This window comes from Pleurodeles waltl, chromosome 4_1, assembly GCF_031143425.1.
Source record: "Pleurodeles waltl isolate 20211129_DDA chromosome 4_1, aPleWal1.hap1.20221129, whole genome shotgun sequence".
Taxonomy (NCBI): domain Eukaryota; kingdom Metazoa; phylum Chordata; class Amphibia; order Caudata; family Salamandridae; genus Pleurodeles; species Pleurodeles waltl.
This window is the reverse complement of record NC_090442.1, coordinates 882,750,579-882,773,838: the sequence shown is the minus strand read 5'-3', so window position 1 is coordinate 882,773,838 and position 23,260 is coordinate 882,750,579. Positions and strand designations below refer to the sequence as shown.

The following is a 23,260-nucleotide window of genomic DNA, read 5'->3' as shown; positions in this document are numbered from 1 at the left end:
TCCCAGGTGATCTTCAGATTCACTTGAGAGAGTGTTACACTATTTTAAACAAGGAGTCCAGACACCAATGCCAGATCTTGTGGAAGCCACCTGTTTATAGTAATCCTTGCAGGGTTTAAAACCTGCAGTCTTAGGGGGAGACAGGCCCCTTGCACAATGGAAACATTTTGGATAAAAGTTTTTATCAAGTGGTAGAAGTGAGGAAGCAAGCCCTGGATTTATGTAGGAAGGCATGGAAAGAGAGGAATTGATATGGACGCATGGAGGTGGTGGTTATATTGTGGGCTGACATCACTTCTGGGGAAGGACAGATCCAACACAGAGCCACATGATGCCACCTACCAGAGCTCCAGGGAATTAATGAGAAAAATAAATCTCCAGATCCCGTCTGGAACCAGGGTGTCTTCACAAGGTGGGGAATCTGTGGTGAGAACTATCCATCAGAAACTGACAGTATCAATATGCACTTAAACCAGTATTCGTAGACTCAGTTCTACGTGTCCCATGATGCACTATACTGTTTGATTGCTCTGAGAGAGTGGTGGGCACTTAATCTGACAGGGAAGGGACCAGAGCTCATCTGGAGGGGAACAGCCATCTTAGATCTATGACTTCTGGGAGATTTTGAGGTAAGAAGTGCTTAAAAAGGAGGGGAGTTGCCAGACCTGGCCGCGGTTTCTCATAACTTTTTTGCCTTCAGACCTCCTGTTTTGCTGACCTCGTTTTTGCTGGCTTTACGATTCTGGGCACTTTACCACTGCTAACCAATGTTAAAGTGCATGTGCTCTCTGCTTATCCACAATTGGCATATTTAATTTACTTATAAACCTCTTGTAAAGTGGACACTACCTCTCCCCAGGGCTTGTAAATTAAATGCTATGGTGGGCCTGCAGCACTGATGGTGCCACCCACTTTGGTACCCCTTCAAACATGACTCAAGCCTGCCATTGCAGACCCCTATGTGTGCAGCTGTATACTCCCATGTTGACCTGGCAAGTTAACCTGCATGCCAGACCCAAACCTTCCTTTTCAATACATATAAATGACCCCTAAGGTAGCCCATGAAAGCCCCAGGGCAGGGTGCAGTGTATTTAAAAAATAGGACGTGTACTTTTAAGTTTTACATGACCTAGTTGAGAAAAACGAAATTGTTTTTTTTCACTACTGCAGGGCCTATCTCTCACATAGGTTAACATTGATATTACCGTATTACATTTCCTACGTTTTTTTTGCCAATTGGGAAGAGATGTCCGCCCCAGTTTGGCATTTCTGGAATCACAATTTAAAATCACAACTTATGGTGCAGTCAGATTTTAAAATGTAACTCTGAAAAGGCCACTGTTAGAAAGATGGCATTTTCTTACTTTAACCATCTGGTGCTTACTGCCTGTCTCTGAATACATGTCTGGGTAGGTGACAGCTGAGCTTTTTTGCATTCCCTCCACGCAGCCACACACAAAGAGAGCTTAGGTGTGACTGATGGGCCATCCACAGCCTGATGGACTATCCTGGGCAGGATGGGAGGGAGTATCTGACACTTACACCTGAACAGGCTGTGTAATGATCCCACACAAAGGGCTGCATACCCCCTGTAGTGAGTCTGGAATCAGAGCAGGAAGAACAGGGACCTGTGCACTTCAAAGGCCTCTCTTTGAACTCTTCCTCACTTCAAAGGCACCACTGGGTATAACAAATGGACTTGCGACCCTACCAACTCAGTACACTTCTGAACAAGTGGGGTCTGCTAGGAAGAAGGACTGCTGTGTAAAGGAATGTCACTCTGCTGGACTCATGCTCTGCTGACGTAGTGCCTTTCTTGATGGGTTGTGAGAAGGGCTGGACCTGAATCTCTGCAACCCAGAAGCAAAGTGACTCTTCCAGTTCTTCCGAAGTCTCAGGGACATCAAAGACACTTTTTCATCCTGCAACAGCATCTGGACTATGCTTGCTGCAAGTCCTGCCCTGCTAAGTGGTGCCAATCCTGTCCTGGGTCCTTGGAAGTGGGTATGAAGTGCTGAAAGTGCTGGAACCTGTGCATCAAGGCCACTGTGCCAATGGAACAACACCACTGCTGCGAGGATCAAGGACTTTGCATTTACGCTGCAGTGAGAATCAGGAGCACTGTTTTGCTGACTGTTTGACGCATCACCAGCATTCCCAACGCATCTCCGACTTTGCACAACTTGGAGCCAACCCAGCTCCTACATCTGCAACATAGACAACAAGGCATCACCTCCTTTTCCCCTGGCATTTTGTCAGACATCGACGTAACTCTGGGCTAGGGCACTGTTTCAGTGCGCCAAGGCTGGTCCCTGTATCCAACTCCCATTCAACAGTGGTCAGCTTGACTTTTCAGATTTGACCCAATCTAGCGAGACCCTGGATGACGCTTTCTGTTTCTAAGCACTACAACTGTTTATTTTGTAAAAAATAATATCTTGACTTATAGTTACTGGATCTTTGCTGTTTTGGTCTTCTTTTATTCATTAACTCATCACTTTGTTTTGTAATAAGGTGTGGTATCTTTTTGTAGTTTTGCACAAATACTCATACATGTTGCATCTTAAGTTAAGCCTGACTGTTCTGTGCCAGAATACCAGAGGATGAGCACAGGTACATTTATGGTATGTATCTGACTTGCCTTGACTAGGATTGTGGGTCTGGCTTGGACAGAGTGCATACCTCTGACAACCAGAAGCCCAATTTATAATAGGAGTGTTGCCAGGAAGTAGACAGCATTTGGTATAGGAAATTCATAAATCACTGGTCAGTGACAGGATACAACCAACTATCTCCTCAGAATTCACCTGGGATGTAAATATCTTTAAAGAAGAGGAAATGCTGGACTACTAGAAGAAGACCAAAGAAGAAGGCTCAAAAACTTCTAACTCCTGATGGCATCCAGCAGCAGGAACTGGTCTCCAAAAGGCAAGCGTTTGGCCTCCTCACCTCCTGCTCCAGGGAGCAAAAAAGTCAGAGGCCCCATGACTCTAGCAATGCCTAGCGGGCTACTGTGGACTGGACCCTGCAAGAGTCCTGACTGCAGAGAGATCTGATGCCCATAGAAGCTTGCCTTGAGGCCCTGAAATCAGCAGACGTATACAGGATAAATATTCCTAGCAGCTGAAGAAAAGTGAGACTTGCTGAATATATATATATATATTTTTTTTTTCCAGAGGGCTGGGACAAGATGCTGAGACTTCATCAGAGACAGTGCACCTTAGGGAGACACAAAAACCAGATTGGTCCTGCTTGGAGCTGTTTGCAAGCATTGAAACCTGGTTCAGCTGGACCTTGCATTAATAGCATCTGGCCTTCTGCAGCCCTGCCTGGCTGCAGCTTCAGGTCTTGCCTTGCTGGTGGATTTTGAGAACAAATGGTGATTAAGTCTAAAGATAAAACTTTGGACCAGGGTGAATTGGCAAATCTATTCAACTGCGAAACGGCCTCTGCGGTTATGAAATCCAGCTTTGTCCCACTTGGAGCTTTTGAGAACAATAGCAATAGCTCTAATGGGAGCTTAATAACAATGTATCAGACTTTGCGGGACCCGAGCCAGCTTCAGCCTAGGACCTTACCCCATTGAATGAATTTGCATTCTAACAAGTAGACAAAGCACCAAAGTTAAAACTTTGATCAGGTAGAGACGCATGATGTATGGGACCTCCAGCTCATCGGGGTCAGTCTGAAATCACACTGGGGTGCCAGTCAACTGCCAACAGATACTCAATATTATATTTGTATAGGTGCCTTTGTCTTCAATCTTTAAAAATTCACATCTTTAATTTTTCATATCCATTTATGTATGTATGCATGTGCTAGCTGTACAGCTGTAAATCCCAAACCTAACAAAAAAAAAGCAGGATTATGTAGAAGTTCAAAGGTAAAAATACAGTTGAGTTATTAGAGGGGTAGCTGGCTTCTACAAACAAAAATGTACTAATAGTACATCATGATGTAATGTTCTCCAACTCTTTCATATTCTGAAGCAGGTTTGAGGTGATCATGATGGATACAGAGATGTTATGGATCCTGGATGCATAGATGAAGAAGGTCTGGTGCCCAATTTTTTCCTGTTTTACACATCTTTGCTCCCATTCTGAAGGTGTCCTGGCTACCGGTGAGCCAAGTCATTAAAGATGGTGAACTTGACAATCAGACATACAGGGTACCTTTCATAATAGTTATGCAAATGATGCAGCAAGTTCCATATTATTTGGGCTGATGGAATCATATTTGTTTAACACTTGCACAAGATGTGCTGTAGCAAGAAGGAGCCACGTAAGAGGGCCAGTCTGGAGTTTGGGTGGTCATGGAACAGGGAGCTCAATCAGACAGGTGAAAGAGCATGCAGGCTTGAACAGAAATTTTTGAAGTCACTTTCTGCAAGAAGAGATCATCTTTTTTAGTGTCAGTTGCTTAGTTCTATTATTCTGTATTTTTTCTGAATTGGTTCAGAATGTTTTATTGTTTTCTTTACTTTGTACGTACTGCTTGAATGTAACACACATTTCCGAGCAAAACTACCTGCTGATTGTGCCACTTCTACCTGATGTTGAGAAGAGTTCTTAAGAACTGACCTGAGACATAATGAGGGTGTGTTTAACCCCTTCGGTGCCAAGGATGTAATGGTTCCATCAGGTGGCACGGCGCTCCTATGCCACGGACGTAACCATTACGTCTTGGAAACTGCCCACAGGTGGAGCGTGTGCGCTCCCCCCTTGAGTCCCCTCCCTGGGTAGTGAAGGCAACAGAAGAGTATCCATTGACACCCTGGCCCCTCTCTTAGCATCTGATGACGTCAGCGCGCGTTTGCGTGCTGACCTCATCAGAGGTCGCCCCCCCATTGCGCTGGAAGCATGGCTTCCAGCTTGTCTGAGAGAGAAATGAATCAGTTTCTCCTCTGGAAGAGGGAAGGGGAGGTCAGAAAGGCATGAAAAGGAAGAAAAGGCTTTTCCTTTCCTTTCATGTCTCTATGAGCATTCATGCGCTCAAGGAATGCCCACTAGACACCAGGGATTTTTTTTTATTTATGAATAAGGGAAGCGGACCCTTGGGCAAGGGTTGCTCCCCAAGGGGGGAATTTTTTTAAGGCCAATTATGTCGCACCACCTCCCTCTCCCCCTTTGGGGGCAGATCAGCCTATTTTAATTAGGCCCACCTGCCCCCAAGGGGGCAGAAACCTCTAGGGATTTTTTCTTGTTTTTTATTTTTTTTCACAGGAGGGGAGCGGCCACTTAGCCAAGGGTTGCTCCCCTCGGGGGAATATTAGTTTAGGCCCTGGAAGCAGATCGGTCTACTTTAATTAGGCCCATCTGGCCTCAAAGGGGACGGAAACCACTAGACACCAGAGATTTTTTTATTTTAAAAAGGGAAGAGGCCCCCTTGGGCAAGGGCCATTCCCAATGAGGGCATACTATTTTAGGCCATTTCATCACCGTTTGGGGGCAGATCAGCATATTTTTATTAGGCCCATCAGAAACTACTTAGACAACAGGGATTATTGAGTGTGTATTTTGTTTGGGTAGACAGCCCCTTGGGCAAGGGTCGCTTCCCATGGGAGCACATTACTGATGGTCATTTCTGCCCCCCGGGGGCAGGTCAGCCTATTTTTGTAAGGCCCATCTTCTCCCAAGGGGGACAGAAAGTCCATTAGACACTAGGGAAGATTTTTTATTTTTTTTTTTTTTTTTTTTTAAAGAGGCCAAATAAATGGGGACAGATTTGTTCTGCCCACTGGTAGGCAGAAGGGGGGCGGAAAGCCTACTAGATGCCAGAGAATAAAAAAAAAAATAGAGGGTGGGGGCTACCAACCAGTATGGGCATGGTATGCCCCTCACTTCAACTGAAGGGGTAAGTATTTCAGCCCCACCCCTGCGAACTATAGCATCTCATCCCAACGGCAAGCAAGAGGACATTTGATTATTTTGGGTTCTGATTTTACATTTGGACCAAGAGAGCTTGGCTAACCTCCAATATCGTCCCACTTGGAATGGTGAGTGGCTGCACTTTTTGGACTTTGGGACGCTGATACCTAGAACAATCTACCAGACCTAGACACATCTGAAAACTAAACATCTGGGTGAGTCCAGGATGGTGTGCTTCACATGCACACCACACCCTTTTCTTACGCACAAAGCCCTGCAAAGCTTCAACTTTGCTTGAAGTCACACATTTTCCCAAAATTTTTGTGATGGAACCTTCTGGAATCTGCAGGAATCCACAAAATTCCTACCACCCAGCAATGTCATCTATATTGATAAAAATTCAGCCCCACTTGTCAGCCTAAAAATAGTTTTTTTCATACTGCCCTTTTAGACCCGCTTTGGATCCCCTCTCAATTTCTACATGTTTTTGGCCCTTCCCTCTCACAGGCACTTGGAGACCGAGTGGAGCGTTAGATGGTAAGAAATTAGTGCTGGTGCGGTGATCCCACAAAGAAATGTGAGGAAAATGTGATTTTTTTTTAAATCTAAATTTGAGGTTTGCAGGGGATTCTGGGTAAGAAAACAATAGAGGATCCACGCAAGTCACACCTTCCTGAACTCCGTCGGGTGTCTAGTTTTCAGAAGTGCCTGGGTTTGGTAGGTTTCCCTAGATAACTTCTGATCCCAGGAACAAAACCCAGGTGCCCTCCTTACAAAATCAGGTAGGTTTGTATTAGATAATTTTGATGTGTCCATGTTGTCTTTTGGACCTTTTCCTGGACTAGGTACCCACACAAGTGAGGTACCATTTCTATCAGGCGATTTGAGGGAATGCTGTGTGGAAGGTAGTTTCTGGCTCCCCTCAGATTTCAGAAGTTTCCATCACCAAAGTGTGAGGAAAAAGTGTTTGCAAAGGATTCTGGGTAACAGAACCTAGTGATAGCCCCACAAGTCACCCTATTCTGGATTCCCCTATGTGTCTAGTTTTCAAAAATGCACAGGTTTGCTAGGTTTCCCTAGGTGCCGGCTGAGCTAGAGGGCAAATTCCTCAGCTAGGCACTTTTCCAAAAACACATAGGATTTCAATGTAAAAATGTGATGTGTCCATGTTGTGTTTTGAGGTACCATTTTTATCAGGAGACTTGGGGGAACACAGAATAGAAAAACAAGTGTTATTGCCCTAAACGTCCAAAATGTAAGCCAGTGGTTAAGAAAGAAGTCTATTTGTGAAATGCCCTGTAATTCACATGCTAGTGTGGGGACCCCCAAATACAGAGATGTGCAAACAACCACCGCTTTTCAACACCTCATATTTAGCCCATTTTGGAAATACAAAGGTTTCCATGATACCCGTTTTTCACTCTTTATATTTTACCAAATGAATAGCTGTATACCATGTATACAAAGAAAACCCACTGCAAGGTGCATCTCATTTATTGGCTCTGGGTTCCTTGGGTTCCTGAAGAACCTACAAGCCCAGTATATCCCCGCAACCAGAAGAGTCCAGCAGACGTAACGATATATTGCTTTAAAAAATCTGCCATAGCTTGAAAAAGTAATAGAACAAAACGCAGTCAGAAATGGCTGTTGTTTTCAACTCAATTTCAATATTATTTTTTTCATCTATTACTTTCTGAAGCAAAACCTTGAAGGATCTACACAAATGCCCCTGGTTGAATTTAGAATTTTATCAGCTTTCCAGAAATGTTTAGCTGTCTGGGATCCACCTTTGGTTTCACACCCATTTCTGTCACTAACTGGAAGGAGGCTGGAAAGCACAAAAAATAGTAAAAATGGGTATGTTCCAATAAAATGCCAAAACTGTGTTGGAAAATGTGTTTTTCTAATTCAAGTCTGCCTGTTACCGAAAGCTGACAAGATGGTGATTTTAGCACTGCAAACCCTTTGTTGATGCCATTGCAGGGAAAAAACAAATGCTTTCTTCTGCAGCACTTTTTTTCTCATTTTTCCCCAAAAAACTAATTTTAGTTGTGTTTTGACTTATGTCTTGGTCTCCTCAGGGAAACCCACAAACTCTGGGTACCTTTAGAATCCCTAGGATGTTGGAAAAAAGGACGCAAATGTGGCGTGGATAGCTTATGTGGACAAAACGTTATGAGGGCCTAAGCGCAAACTACCCCAAATAGCCATAAAAAGGCTTGGCGCAGGAGGGGAAAGGCCTGGCAGCAATGGGGATAATAAGTTGGCACTTCTTCCGAAATCAGTAACTCAGACACTGCAGATCTGTCCAGTCATTTGCAGTGAATGGTAGGATTACTTCTCTGGGAGCAGTAGGTAGTGGTGAGTGCAAATGGTCTTTGTTTGGTATGTAATCAGAAAACTAAAGATGCAAAATAAAATATGGGACAAGCTTGGATGGAGAGGGAGTGCTGGTTGATGAACACAAATCCTTCTCTAAGTTTGTCAGGGTGCTCGCAAGAGGATATTTGATACTGGTTGTGGTGAAGCGCTCAATGATGGAGCCAGAGACACCGTCAGACCGAATTTAAGTACAAGCATTCTTGCTGGAAGATTATTTACCCAAGAATATTCATAGTATTCCACTTTCTTTTTTAATCATAAAACGACAGCAAAGAACTCTCTGCACCTCTCATGCTAGAAAACATTATGTGGAAAGAATAATTTCTTGCGGTTAACTACATACACTCCTCTTCTCACAATTATCTTTTGTTTCCCTCTTTAATGACACTTACCAATACTTCAAGTTTGACAGTAATATCATTCTTTTGGGCTACCAATATAGCCACGTCTGAAGTATTTTAACATTTTGTTTCCCCTGTTTCGCCTCCCCTTGAATCTACATGTATGATAATGTTATTGACTTGAACAAAAAAAAAAAAATATGGCTGAAATTGCTGTATCAAGGTAGACGTTTGCAGTGTAAACTGCAGGAGAGTTCACATGAAGGTCCTCACTATGAAGCTGAATCTGAGAAAATGCCTTTGCTCAGCGAGTGAGATATCGAGATATGCACACCTGGAGTCCTCAGGGGGTAAATGAACAAATTTTAGTTCTTTGTCCGCATGTTCTCAAGATTATGTCTCAAGGTATGATTAGGAGGTCATATGGTCTTTGATATTGTTGGGTAGTAATGGCACATGTGATGCAGAGATGCCCTTCACAATTGGTTTCTTTATCCAAGTGGTATGCAGAAGAAATCCCATTCTTCATCTTAAGTATACAACAACTAATAAATAGGGGTAGTTGGAACTCACAGAGTTACATGAAAAGTCTGCAAGATTCAGCAGAGTTCTGCCAACGAGCGGACATAGGGATGTTGCACTGCTCACACTGATTTCTGTTGTTAGGAGCTCGTTTTGAGCTGAAAAATCAGTGTGCAAGGCACTAGATGGTGCACCAGAGGGTGCTGCTTCTCAAGTTGATTTTGCTGCTGCTCCAGTAGATTTTCTACTCGAGCGGCAGCTTTCTGTAAGAGAAAGGTCACGACCGCCCAAGTTGCAGAAATAGCGCTAGGTGCCTTCCTAGCATTCAAAAATCATGCTAGGGGGATGTAAAGTCACACTCACCAACTTACCAGTGGTGAGCTGCATGGCAAGAAAAAACTCCACTATGTGGCGGTTGGCGGAATTTGGTCAGAACTCTGCATTAAAAGGGTAACATGGAGTGGCCAAAATTCCCCCAATTCCGTTGACGGAGCAAACTTTATCGCCCTGATTGTGCCACTTTTACTAAAAACGTGGTTGCTCTGGCAAGCGCTGACATTTTGTTTTGCATTATCAAATAAGGCTGTTTTTTCATGTGCCTCGTCTCATGTCCACATTTGATGAATATGTGCCTTCTGCCGTGCCAGAAGTGCACTACACTTTTCTTTCAACTGAAGAGGTTGTTTGTTAGGTATTAGTTGGAGCCTTATATTGTTCAGTAGGGGAACGTAATTTCACAGCAGCAGTACTTCCTACCAAACATCCCTTGGAATTGCATCTGGGCTTTATCAGGTCTTTGGTCATCTTTAACTAGCGGACATTTTGTGAGTTAACAGACCAATCTTTCATGGACTTATTTTTTCCACTTTAAACTCAAATTACTTCTCCTCAATGAATGGACATGGACAATGCTATTTCAGCATGTGGGATTCAGAATCAAAAACCTCCTGTTTTACCTTGTAAATAATTATTTGTAGTGGTACAATCTGAGTTGATGTTTTGAGTAAAGTATTGAAGAAATCCCTACTGTAATAGAAGCTCCTTGACAGAGTAGTTGTCAGTAGCCTTTATGGCTCCTTTGTGCCTATGAAACTAGTAGCTCTCAAAAGCAGGAGTAGGATTAACAACCAAACCTTTTTTTAGATGAGGCAATATTCGCATCAGAATCATCACTAGTGGCATGCTCAATTTGGAAAATCAGGATCACCTCTAAAGATGAATTGTTGTTCCTTGTAACAAGACTGTTGTTCACAGCCCCAGCTGTGGCAGCAGGAGTCACTCTACAGAAGGTGCTAACACTTGTACAACCGTCTCTTAAACTCATTGTAAATGCAAGCTAGTTTCATCTCCTTTTGTCATGATGTAATACAGAAAATTACAGCAACACTCTTTGGGCCAACCATAATATGCAGTGCAGGTTCAGACTACTCCATTTTGTCGAGGCATTCAGGGTCGAACATGTTTGCAAAACAGTGTTCCACGCAGCGGTTGAATCACAGGAGAAGTGAATATGGAATAGCAAATGTTGAGAATGTCACCTAGAGAAAGGATCCAGAGCCTGTAAATATGACAGGATGCAAGTAAGCTGATGCATTAAAGAAGAGCATGCCCGTATGCAAGGCATGAAAGCTGGATTTATAACTAATGATTTATATGTAATAAGGTTCAAGGATTTGCATAGAATTTGATTAATCTAGAAAATAATGTGCGTTTTGGAAAATATGCCCACTTCAGTGACCACCATGATAATACGTAATGCTTTTATTAAATGCATATTGTTATTAATTGAAGTACTTGTGATTAGAAAATTTTAGTAATATGTTATAATAATGATTATATGATATGTATTTGCTTAAAAATATTATAGGCCTTAAGTTAGCAAGGTTTGGACCTACTCTGCACAACCTCATGTTAAACTGCAATGTTTAGTTAAATATTGGGAAATGTATGACTTGAGATTAGATGTTTCTAATGTTCACACCGTGCTGACCAAACTTTGCAGATGTCTTTAGCTTTCTCATGAGAACTGCCTGCTAGAATGTCTTGAATTAGGAGTCGTTACATTGTATAGTTTGATGTGTGAGACAGCGATGTTCCCAGGAGCTAAGAATGGATGCACTGACTGAAGCACAGATGGCAACAAAAAAGACATCAGACGAGTCTGACGATAGGAACAGGAGAAGAGGAGCCAATCATCGACTTGTGAAAGACAGTTTAGTGATAACTTAGATTTGGGGTTTTATTTTATAGGGGTAACTGTAAACCTACGATTTTCTGACCAATGACTATGTGATAAGTTCTTTAGGACATTTTAACTTAGCCCAATGACACAGAGGAGGGAGATGCTCATTCTACTTTGACTTTCCCCATAGTCAGTCTGTTTGAGGAGCTGAACAGTTCCGGATGACTTTATTTTCTATCTTTAAATGTACTGCTTAAGTTCTAATGCCGAATGTTGATGCCCTAGTTTTGCTCTCTTTAAATAGTTCAGAAAGTTTAAAGTCCCCGGGACTGAACCATTCCCTTTCACTGTCCTTTGCTGAAGCCGATCAAACAGATGCCCAACTGGCAAAGAGAATTGCAGCTTGCTGATCCATATTGAGGAGAGGTATAACAAAATGCTATTGCCAATGTTACAGTTTTGTTCTTTGTTTCTAGGTACCAACCGCTATTTTGATAGCTGTTTTCCAAATTAACTTTAACTAAATTGTTTTGCATTAAGTCCAAACATGCTATTCTGATCAGAAGGTTATTTGGGAGCCCTGAAATGTTAACTTGCTATTAACAAAGAATTTATGTTATTCATCTGCTGAATCTAGATGTATGCTTCTTCTATTGTGCAGTTGTTTTTGGCATCAATTTGTACTGTGACTCTCAAATGTTTGGTTATAAATGCTTTAGCTAAATTGAGATTCTTTAGAAGGTTTGGTCAACCAGTATTATTCATATATGCTTATCAATTGGTGTTTAGATTTAGCACTGTTAATATAGGGAAATAAACTTTCTAACTTTAACATAAAGGTGTGGTTATTCGTGGCCAAATGAGTAACGGTGAGTGAAGTTTACCGACTCCAAAGAAAATTCAATGTTGTTTATAGATTATGATAATGTGATTATAATGGGTCAAGGACTTATGGTGGACTCACTCTAAGCGCAGTTAAAAGGTCTATCGAACCTCTAACGCGTCCCCTCATAAATTACATTTAAAAGACCAAATAAGGACAGACGTGCTAACAAAGTTCATAGCACTACAGTGACAAAGCTATTCGAAAGGCATCTGAGATGGTTAGCTGACAAGGCATTGAATCACCTCCAAAGTCAGAAATGCTATGAAGTTTTTTGTATACTCTTTTTGAAACCTTGCAACTACTAATTTGCAGTTATGGCACTAGCACACAGCAGCCATTCCCTGTTTAAGTATGCTTGTTTCTTGTTTCAGACTTTCTTCCTATAAGATAATGTAAACTTACACTACTGAAGATGTTGTATACTAAAAAGTCTATGACACAATGCACTTACGGAATGACTACCTAATGACACATGATTACGCTTTTTCTTCCTAAGATTGAGTCAAATTTTTCTTACAAGGGTAGATGGGTCCACAACACAACTTCGGCAATGGCAGGCCCTAGGACTTGTATCGCATGACTGCGATGCTACTAGATGTGAGCTTCACTCAAAATGGAAGCGCCAGCAGGCTAACACTGCAGACCGCCGAAGAAAAAAACTAACATATTTGGTAACAACCATCAAATGGCTTTTGCTGTTATTTCTATTTAGCTACTTTTTTACAACTAAAACCACCCAATTTAGCCATTACCACCATTACATTCCTTAAATCCCAGTAGTACACCATTCTTCTATTAGACCCGGCTATACTGACTAAACTAGGCTACAGCACAGTGTACAGTGCTGGCCTATCTTTCACCATATGTAGATAAGAAATCGAAACACAATCGATTTATAACACCAATGTATTATAATTGCATTTCCTCTGTGTGCAAAAACTGAATAAGGTGGTCCGTTCTTCTCCCGTGTCATAAATGCCTTCTTTTTACTAAAAGCCTATCTTGTATAATATGTTTTTTTATTTTTACTTTGCAATACAGTGCTCATCCTTTTTACTATATACCGGGTGTGTTTCACTGTGAAGCGATCAACCTGCGTGTCCCTTATTAAATACAGATCCATTAGTTGCTTATGTTGATTGTAAATTACTGCTCATTTATGTGTAAGTTTAGTCTTGAGCATGCCCTATTTCAACAGGCCACAACGGGGCTACACCGGCGTGTGCTGAATTGTTTCAACTGCTATAGTTTGCGTAAACATGAAAACTGATCAAATACACATCTTTTACATTACTTAATGCATACATAATTCAGACAACGTTATTTTTATTTTTCAGTCATAGGAATATTAGTTTATAAATAAAGAGAGATCATTAAGCCCATTCACAAATTCAGCTCTTGCTATCCTCAAAAATGAATATTCCATCTGAAAGATTGCCCTTATACTATTAAAGCACGATCCCACCACTAGGACAAGGAAATCAGTGGGCAGGACAGAAAATGCTGGCTGTAATGAACACGGTGGTGCCTAAAAGAAAAACAAGTCAGCAGGGGGCCAAAAAGTGTTTCCAAAGCTGTGTAACAGCATCGCCTTAGAGGTGGAACATGAGCTAATCGAAGGAAAGCCAGCTTTATATTGGAGGTCATCAGGGCAGGCTTTTGGGAACGGTGCGACCACATCGGGCGCTGACCTCCGGGGGGCGCTGTGTTTAGCAATTACTTACGAAACATGTGATTTAAAAGCACCTGCTAAAAAGTTCCTTGTGCGTTTAGCCTTCAAGAAACAATTAACATGTCAAGATACCTCTTGTGATTAAGGTTCCTGCTAAAGAGAGAGATCGGAGTTTTGCCTAGTGGCAGCTTTGACTCAACATAAAGTAGCATAGAGGGTTAATATGCCTGTTGCAAAAAACAGAACTATGGGGCATATTTAAGAAAAGTGGTGCTGCATACAGTGCAGCGCCACTTTTCTTGCACCCCTTACCGCCCCCTAACACCACCATGTGTGCGCCATATTTAAAAAACAGCGCACCATGACGGTAGTTAGGGGACTAGTGTCAGAATATTTGACGCTAGTCCGGAGCTTTGCAGGATTACCGTAAAAATTTTGATGCTAATCCTGCAAAGCACCCAGAGGCCCATTGTAACCAAGAGATGCCTCCTTTTAATGCCTGCTCTGAGCAGGTGTGAAAAGTGCCAGAAATGAAATCTGTCAGATTTCTTTGCGCCATTTTCCCCCCCCCCCCTCCCCTCAACGGGAGAATGCCACCTTTGCATACATTATGCCTGGCGCAGGCATAATGTAGCTCAAAGGGAGACAAAGTGTTGCAATGCATGCATTGCGCCACTTTGTAAATATGGCACAGCTCTTTTGGCCTTGTAACGCCACATTAGCATAAAAAATGACGCCAATGTAGCATTAGAATGACGCTAGGGGCTCTTACATATGTCCCTATATTTTATGTGGCTAGCTGAGTGGATTAGTAAAGCCAGTCTTTACAAGTGCTTTAAAAAACATGAATGTATGTAAAAGGGGAGCGATGGAGAGATGAGCGGCACATTTGCCGGTGTAAGTGAGTGAAACCGAGGAGGAGGTCATGGGGTAGGGGGGCGCCACAATAAACTGTAGCACATGGCGCCACCAGTCCTAAAGCCGGCCCTGGCCTGTTGTTAGCAGAGCCTTGATTGTATCTGAGTTTCCAAACTGTGTTTAGTTTAGGCAGCTGGCTTTGCGTTTTTCACATTCCAGGAGAACAGCACCCATTTGTGCAAGAAGGGAAGCTAGAAGAGCGCTACTGAGTTAGGAGGCCAAACTATCTCTTCTCTAAAATGCCAGAAAGAGTGAGTTCTCTTCAACATCAAACCCACGTGCTGAGCATCAAACGTGACAAATATGTAACCAGTGCTGTCCCAAATGTTCTGTGAATAAGTAACGCTTTGTTAGTATTCCAATGGAAAAACAGACATCAAGAACCATAGACATTGTGTTTCAAGGTCACCCTAAAGTTAGATGGCTTTGTAACTTAAGAATATTAGGCTAGCAGGTGTTTTTGAAGTAGAAGGCCTTTCAGCAGCGCAATCGCCGAGGCCTGTCATAATGTAATGATGATAAACAATTTATCAGTTCAGTTCCCAATCCTGTATGACAACTTTCAATGTTTATTTTTAGAAACAGACTTTGTAGAATAGAGATTGGCACTCACTTTAATAAGGACATGGGGATTCCCCACCACAATCAGCAAAGCTTTTGCTCTGGTTATTGCTACATTAAATCGTTTAGGGTTAGACAGGAATCCCAAAATATATCTTGTATCCTGTTCATATGGTACTTCGCTTGATCGCACCTAGAAAGAGAAAAGTAAACGTTCTATGAGCTTTGTATCACAAGAGGATTAACGATGTATTCACAGTGCAAGTGCCCGTAATACTTCTACAACACTTTCATCCGCTGAAAAAGAGATAGAAAATGTTTTGCACCAGAGCAGTTTTAAAAGGAACACTGTTTCCACCAAGTACATCATATAATAATATATACTTAAATATTTCTTATCACCGTAAATGTTAAGTCACCACAATGCCAGAAGTTACAGCAGTGACATCACATACTTTGAGATCCTTCCAAGACATCAGCGGTTGGCCCTTTGTCATACACTAGCCTCTCAACAGTCTCTTATTTGGTTTTGGGCACAAACAATGAGAACTAGAGAAAGCACACTGAGATCAGATATCCCCAAATCCTTTCTGTTTCTGCCATTGCCTTCGTTAACCAAGAGAGCAAAAGAAGCAAGGGTACTTCTAGGTGGACCAGTCAGAACGCTAGGAGTAACTTTTATACTTTATCTGGCTATCCCCAATTGACTTTCATGAACTACTTACATAAACGGCCCCCAATGAGCCAATTTTTATATTTGCTCGAGTGGAATAAATGGCAACATTTACCAGTCTGAACAAGGAATGTGAAATCAGCTAAGGATAGGACAGGGTTTGTTTAACTCAAACACTTCTGTTGTCAAATAATGGTCTTGCAAAAAAAGAGAGGAAGCCGGATAGTAGAAAAATTACAATCCCTGAGAAACTATGATTACATTTTAAAGAGTTACGCTAACAACATCAACATTGTCTGTTACAGTTACACTCGCCTCACTATGAAGAGATCACGTGATTCTGTGGTGCACACTGTGACCACTGTAGGAAAACTGCTCCATGTTGTAGTTACCCCCACTTTTTACCTGATATTGATGCTGATTTCACTGAGAATGTGATGGGATCCTGCTGACCAGGCCCTAGCACCAATGTTCTTTCACTAAAAATATACCCTTGTTTCCACAATTGGCACACCCCGGCACACACAAGTCCCTTGTAAAGGGTACCAATGGTACCAAGGACCCTGTGACCATGGAAGGTCCCTAAGGACTGCAGCATGTGTTGTGCCACCCTAGGGGACCCCTCACCCAACACATGCACACTGCCATTGCAGATTGTGTGTGTTTGTGGGGAGAAAAAGGCAAATTCAACATGGCATCCGCCTCAGGATGCCATGCAAACAAAATACTGCCTGTGGCTCATGTAAGTCACCCCTCTAGCAGGCCTTAAAGCCCTAAGGCAGGGTGCACTATACCACAGGTGAGGGCATAGCTGCATGAGTAATGTGCCCCTAAAGTGTCTAAGCCCATTCTTGGACATTGTAAGTACAGTATGGCCACATTACGTATATGGTCTGGGAGTCTGTCAAAACGAACTCCACAGTTCCATAATGGCTACACTTAACAATAGCAAGTTTGGTAGCAAATTTCTCAGAATAATAAACCCACACTGATGCAAGTGTTGGATTTATTAAAACATGTGCACTGAGGGCATCTTAGAGTTGCCCCCTGTATTTTACCTAATCCTTCATTGCAGGACTGACTGGTCTGTGCCAGTCTGCCACTGAGAGACAAGCTTCTGACCCCCTGGGGTTGGAGCCTTTGTGTTCTCTGGGGCCAGAAACAAAGCCTGCACTGGGTGGAGGTGCTTCACACCTCCCCCCTGCTGGAACTGTAACACCTAGCAGTGAGCCTCAAAGGCTCAGGCTTCGTGTTACAATGCCACAGGGTACTCCAGCTAGTGGAGATGCCTCCCCCCTGGGCACAGCCCCCACTTTGGTGGCAAGTCTGGGGAGATAATGAGAAAAACAAGGGAGAATCACCCCCTCAGCCAGGTCCACCCCTAAGGTGACCAGGGCCGAAGTGGCCCCCTCCTTGGAAAATCCTCTATCTTGTTTTGGAGGATTTAGCCCACCAGGGATAGGAATGTGCTCCCCTCCCCAAAGTGGGGGAACACAAGGATAGTGTTGCCACCCTCAAGGACAGTAGCCAATGGCTACTGCCCTGTGACCCTAATACACCCCTAAATTCAGTACTTAGGGGCGACCCTGAACCCAGGACTTCAGATTCCTGATGACCTACAAAGAAGAAGGACTCCCAAGCTGAAAAACCCTGCAGAAAAGAAGGAAGACGACAACTGCTTTGTCCCCAGCCCTACCGGCCTGTCTCCAACTTCAGAGAACCTGCACCAGCAACGCACCCTGCGGGCCCAGCGACCTCTACCGACTCAGAGGACTGCCCTGCAACTACAAAGGATCAAGAACTCCTGTGGACAGCGGACCTGTCCAACCAAGAAAGAAGAAACCATCTTTAAAGGGACTCTCACCTCACTCCAGAAGCAGGACTCCCCACCACTCTGCACCCAACATACCTGCCCCCCCTGACTGCGACTGCCCAGAACAAAGCTATCTGACACCTGGAAAAGCACTGCACCCGCAGCCCCCAGGTCGTGAGAAACCGACCACCGGTGCAGCAGTGACCAGCAGGCGGCCCTCACCCTTGCCCAGTTGGTTGCTGGCCCGAGAAGCCCACCTGTGCCCTGTCTGCAACGTCTGAGTGACCCCCAGGGTCCCTCCATTGAATCCTATTGAAAACCAGACGTCCTGTTTGCCCACTGCACCCGGCCACCCCTGTGCCGCTGAGTGTGTGTTTTGTGTGCCTACTTGGGATCCCCCCAGTGCTCTAATAAACTCGCCTGGTCTGCTCCCCGAGGACACAGGTACTTACCTGCCAGCAGACCGGAACTGGAGCACCTCCTGTCTCCATAGGAGCCCATGTTATTTGGCCTCCTCTTTGACCTCTCCACCTGACCTTCCCTGTATTGCTGGTGCTGGGTGTTTGGGGTTGACTTGAACCCCCAACGGTGGGCTACCCATGCCTCGGAGACTGAACTTGTAAGTGCTTTACTTACCACTTTAACCTAACTGTACTTACCTCCCCCAGGAACTGCTGAATTTTGCAGTGTCCACTTATAAAATAGCTTATTGCCATTTTATGAAAATCTATGTACATTATTGTTTTGGTTCAAAGTCCTAACTATACCTATGCAAAGTACCTTACATTTAATGTACTTACTTGCAATTTAAACCTTGTGGTTCTAAAATAAATTAAGAATATATTTGTTTTCTATATAAAAACCTATTGGCCTGGAGTGAAGTCATTGAGTTTGTGTTCACATTTATTGCTTGTGTCTGTACAACAAATGCCTAACACTACCCTCTAATAAGCCTGTCTTCTCACAGGAACACAGTAAAACTCAGACAGCAAATTCTTAGGCCACAACTATGTCTTACCCTGTAACTATTTTGTCTAAGTTCTAATGATTTGTCCTCCCATTCAAGACAAACAAACACAAATGATGGAAGGAATGTGGAACTAATCAACCATTCACCCCCAGTCACAGATCTGGGTTTAATCCATCAATTATTTTGCTCACCATGTCACCCCAGTTTGGACCCAGCCATATGCAAATCAGTCTTGACCCTGTTCTCCATGGGAACAGTCCAGCCGGAACTGCCAAGCCAGGTCCTCCCTGAACCAGAAACAAGCATTCTGGGACCGGTTTCAGGGTATCACCCTTCATCAGCCAGGCTAGCTTGAATCCAGTGGCACAGTGAGCCCAGGACCCACGTCTGGGCATACCCGGCGCACTTATGGCAACAAAGGCAAACAAACACAAATGATGGACGGAATGCGGAACTAATCAAACATTCCGCATTACTGAGTGTGAACTTTCATCTCTATCTTCCTATTCATTAGCTATCAGTAGTCTTTTTTTCAGAAGTAGAGACATCTGTATAAACAAGAAGATAACAATTTTTTCACATCAACTATTCACTCTGAAAAACAAGCTTCAAAAGGTCAAGAACAAGTCTTGTGCTTTCAATACAATCCTTTTAGTTCAGCTAAATATAATATGGCAGTGTCTAAGTGCTTCAGGCTTAGCACGTTTAAGTATGATTGCCTACTACAATTTTTTTTGCATTGAACACACGTTTTTAACATCATTAACTTTGCACGTTATTTCAGCATTATTTTACAACATTTTTCAAACGTGTCCCCGCAGGCATCTGTGATACAAAGACCAAAGCAGCTCAATTTGAAAAGTCAGTTATTACAGCATTAAATTATGTGGTGCCTGTCAAGAAGGTGTGTCCAAAATGGAAGCTCCTGAACCCATGGCACTCTTTAGAGCTGGCATTAGCAAAATGTTGCTGTAAGGCCATTGAAGGTATTGGAGAATGGACTGCAGCTTAGAATTGACACCATTATACTCCTCTGAAATGAAAATGTATAAGGTACTTTGTAAGCAACTTAAGACACAAACTGCAGAAAATTCTTGGAGAGGTTTTTTACGTCGTAAAGCACCTTTTCACATCAAGTTGCAAGTATAGAGCCATTGTGAGAGCTTTGAGACTCAATACACTTCCCTTTTCGAGGATTTTTTTTTTTACAATTCACTACCTTTTGATAAGCAAGTAACCTCCCTACAAAAAGGCAAGTAAAGAGGGTTGAGAGCTGCTTAACTTATTTATAGCATTGAGTGAGGAAGAGGTGAATAGCTATTTGAGCATTACTAAATGGGGATCTCCTAATGACCTCTGCCTAGCCTCAATATTCAATCTGGCAGGGCAGGGAATAGCTTGTTAATGTATATAACTATGTAATGCTTTCTTAGAAGCAGCCATTGTGCCTCAATCCTGGAAGAAAGTAATGTGACAGGCTCAGTGAGTTTGGAATTTGCGGGGAAGCTGTGTGAATTAGCGTCAGCCCCAAAACTCAAAGATGCAGTTAAGAACTTAGCGGTCATGAAGGATACAACACTATTATTTACCCAACAAATAAATACTATGTGACCCTCATGGTTCTGCTACCAACACATGCTGATCTTATCACGCATGGATTACTGCAATGTTTTGTAATTAGAACTTTATAATGAAAAATAAGCAACCCACTGGATCCAGCAGATTCAAAAAGCTACGGAAAGGGATCCATCAGGGCTGTCTTCATGCATCAGCAAAACACACCATCTATAAAAGCGGCACTGACTCTCAGTCCAGCTGCACATACAGTTAAAAATCTTGTGCTTTTGTCACAGAAACCTTTATAAACATGGACCACTATTTATATAATCTATATTGGCTCACTATACCCACAATAGTATACTGCGGTCCTCAGATGCTAAAGTTACTAGAGGATCCTCGCAGTAGGTATTCACAAAATCAGTGGAAGAGCCTTCTACTGGCACCTATGTTGTGGAATGCAATGGGTAGCGGATGCGGCAGGGCTCCCATTATGTAACCACAAAAGGGGCAAAAAGGGGAACGAGGGAGATGAGGGGCCACTGCGGGGCTCAAGGACCTCGCCATAGCACTGGAATACTTGAAGCGCTCAAGTGCACAGTCTACTTTCTCTCTGAAGAGACGGTTGCCATCAAAAGGCATGTCAATAAGGTTAGCTTGGACATCCCCCGAAAAGACAGATATCCTCAACCAGCCATGGCGCCTAAGGGCCATTGTCAAAACAATGGCTCTGCCCAGTGAGTCGTTCAAGTCTAGTCCACATCGGATCGGGAACTTTTCTGCATCTCTCCCATCAGCAACTGCTTGGGAAAGTACATCCCGGGCCTCCTCCGGGAGCTGTGGCAGCACTTGCACAACCATATCCCACAGTGTGTGGGAATAACGGTCCAAAGGCATGTAGTGTTCATGGACCACAATGCCAAGCTGGCGAAAGAAAACATCTTCTTCCCCAGTGCGTCCAGCCTCTTGCATTCCATATCCGGGCGTGCAGAAGGGAACACACCCAGGAAAGTCGAGGATTAGATAACCATGCTTGCAGGGGTGGGGTGTTGCGTTAGGAAGCCTGGGTCACCCAGTGCACGGTGATGGGGTGGGCAAAAGCCCTCTTCACAGGAGCCCCAGTGCTTAGTTTGGACCAAGTACCCAGAAGGACATTTGTAAGGGCTTCATTAAAGTGGCGCAGGGGCTCAGAGGATGAAGCCCCAGGCTTAAGCACCTCTATCAGGAAGTTAGTCCTGACTGCCACCAAAAGCAGCTTAAGGTGAAGGACCTCGGCTGGTCTGCGCACCACCACTGAATATGAAGCACCCTCCTCTGTAGCCATGGTAGGGGGAGACAGCATGGCAGTGTCAAGTCCACTGGCCTACCCAAGTCCGTACCCCAGTTCATGGGGTATTGGTGCTGGTATTCTAAAAGGTCCAGCGACCCCTCCCCTTCCTCACCATAACCTAGCCCATAATTATAAGGCTCAGGATCTCCAGCTGGCATCGGAGTCAATGTTGTATGACGCCCATCCGGATCTGTGTCAGGCAATGAGGTTGGGGTGGTGCCGCCCAGCGGTACGAGCGGTGTCAGGAGCGTCAATGTCAGAACAGTCGCCAGGGAAGGTTGAAGTGGTATGACCGGCGCTGATTTGGATCTATAGAGCCAAGACAGAAGCCGCTGGCACAGAACCTGAAAGGGCCCCTTCCAACTCCACGGGGCCCAAAGGAACACCAGCTGAGTTGGACTGGACAAACATGAGGCACCTGGCCTCATAAAACTCTAAGCTGGTAAGCTGGAAAGGGGTTGCTCCCTCTCCTGGTAACTCGGGGAAGCGCAAAGCTGGCCCAGAAGCAGGCTCTTCGAAGACGCTGCTGCTTGCTTGTCACGGTGGCCAACGCGAGGTTGAAGAACATTTTGTCTTGTTTGACTTCTTCTTATGCTTGAATTACCTGAAAGTCCATAGGATTGGAGTGGGACGAAGAAGATGGGGGAGGGGGCTCCACAACTAAACCAGAGACCTTCCTGTTGACCGAGATCGGGACTTACACGGCTTTAGGGACCACTCCCTCAAAACCTTCAAATTCATGGCCCACACTTAAATCACTCTCCAGACACCAAAGGCACATGAGATGCAGATCCGTCACGGAAATCGCCCTATGGCAGGATCCGCAGCAATTGAACCCGGTCTTATGCAAAGACATCTTCGATGCACCAGGAGTGTAAAACTCAAAAAAGCTTTGACAAAAAGTTGGAAAAGCCCAGTCAAAAAATGACTGAGGGGGTAGTTCTTTCTTCAGATCAGTGCCGCCTGATGCGGAGAGAAAAGAACTGACATCAGTGTGCCGGGGTGGTGCCTATATAGGACCTGCAATGTCATATCCACCGCACACAAAGCCTACGACGGACATGTAGCCGATCGACAACACCTAACGGCATATGCAGGAATACTGCTCGAGAAAAATCTCTGGATTCACACTGACGCCTGGGAAAGTCTAAGGTAAGGAATCTGCAACTAAATGTCTCTATCTGATACTGCTCTTCAGCGCTGGGTCTGCACGGGATTCAACACTGCCAAACTACCAAGGACAACCAAAACTGAATGAAAAGGCACTTATCTAGGTAAACCGAATACTGCTGTACCAGTTAGTCAATCCACATTGCAGTAAAGGTTTTCAAATGTAAACTTTGTAGAAAGCAGTATCACTCCCAGCAGAGGTTTTCTGAAGAGCTGGCAATTAAGTGAATTCCAATACTGTTAAAGCCTGTAAAGTCCAACAAACTTGCATTTTCCTCGTTGCCAAAATAAGGTAATTGAAAAGAGGTGCAGGACAGTGGTTCTAAGGTTGAGTAAGTCTATTCTATATTACAGGCTCTGTCCACAGCTCTGACATCAACTCCACCAGTGTCGCAACACCAACTACCCCACTCCAA

The 23,260-nt window shown here is 43.7% G+C and overlaps 1 protein-coding gene across 1 annotated transcript in view; it reads right to left on the bottom strand.

The window, feature by feature from the left end:
• The window catches only part of MOV10L1 (Mov10 like RNA helicase 1), a 933,047-nt gene that overhangs the window by 204,094 nt on the left and 705,693 nt on the right, over positions 1-23,260 (bottom strand). The window contains exon 26 of the mRNA XM_069227566.1: positions 15,384-15,524. Within this exon, the coding sequence (XP_069083667.1) occupies positions 15,384-15,524 (141 nt within the window). The remainder of the gene's footprint in view (positions 1-15,383; positions 15,525-23,260) is intronic.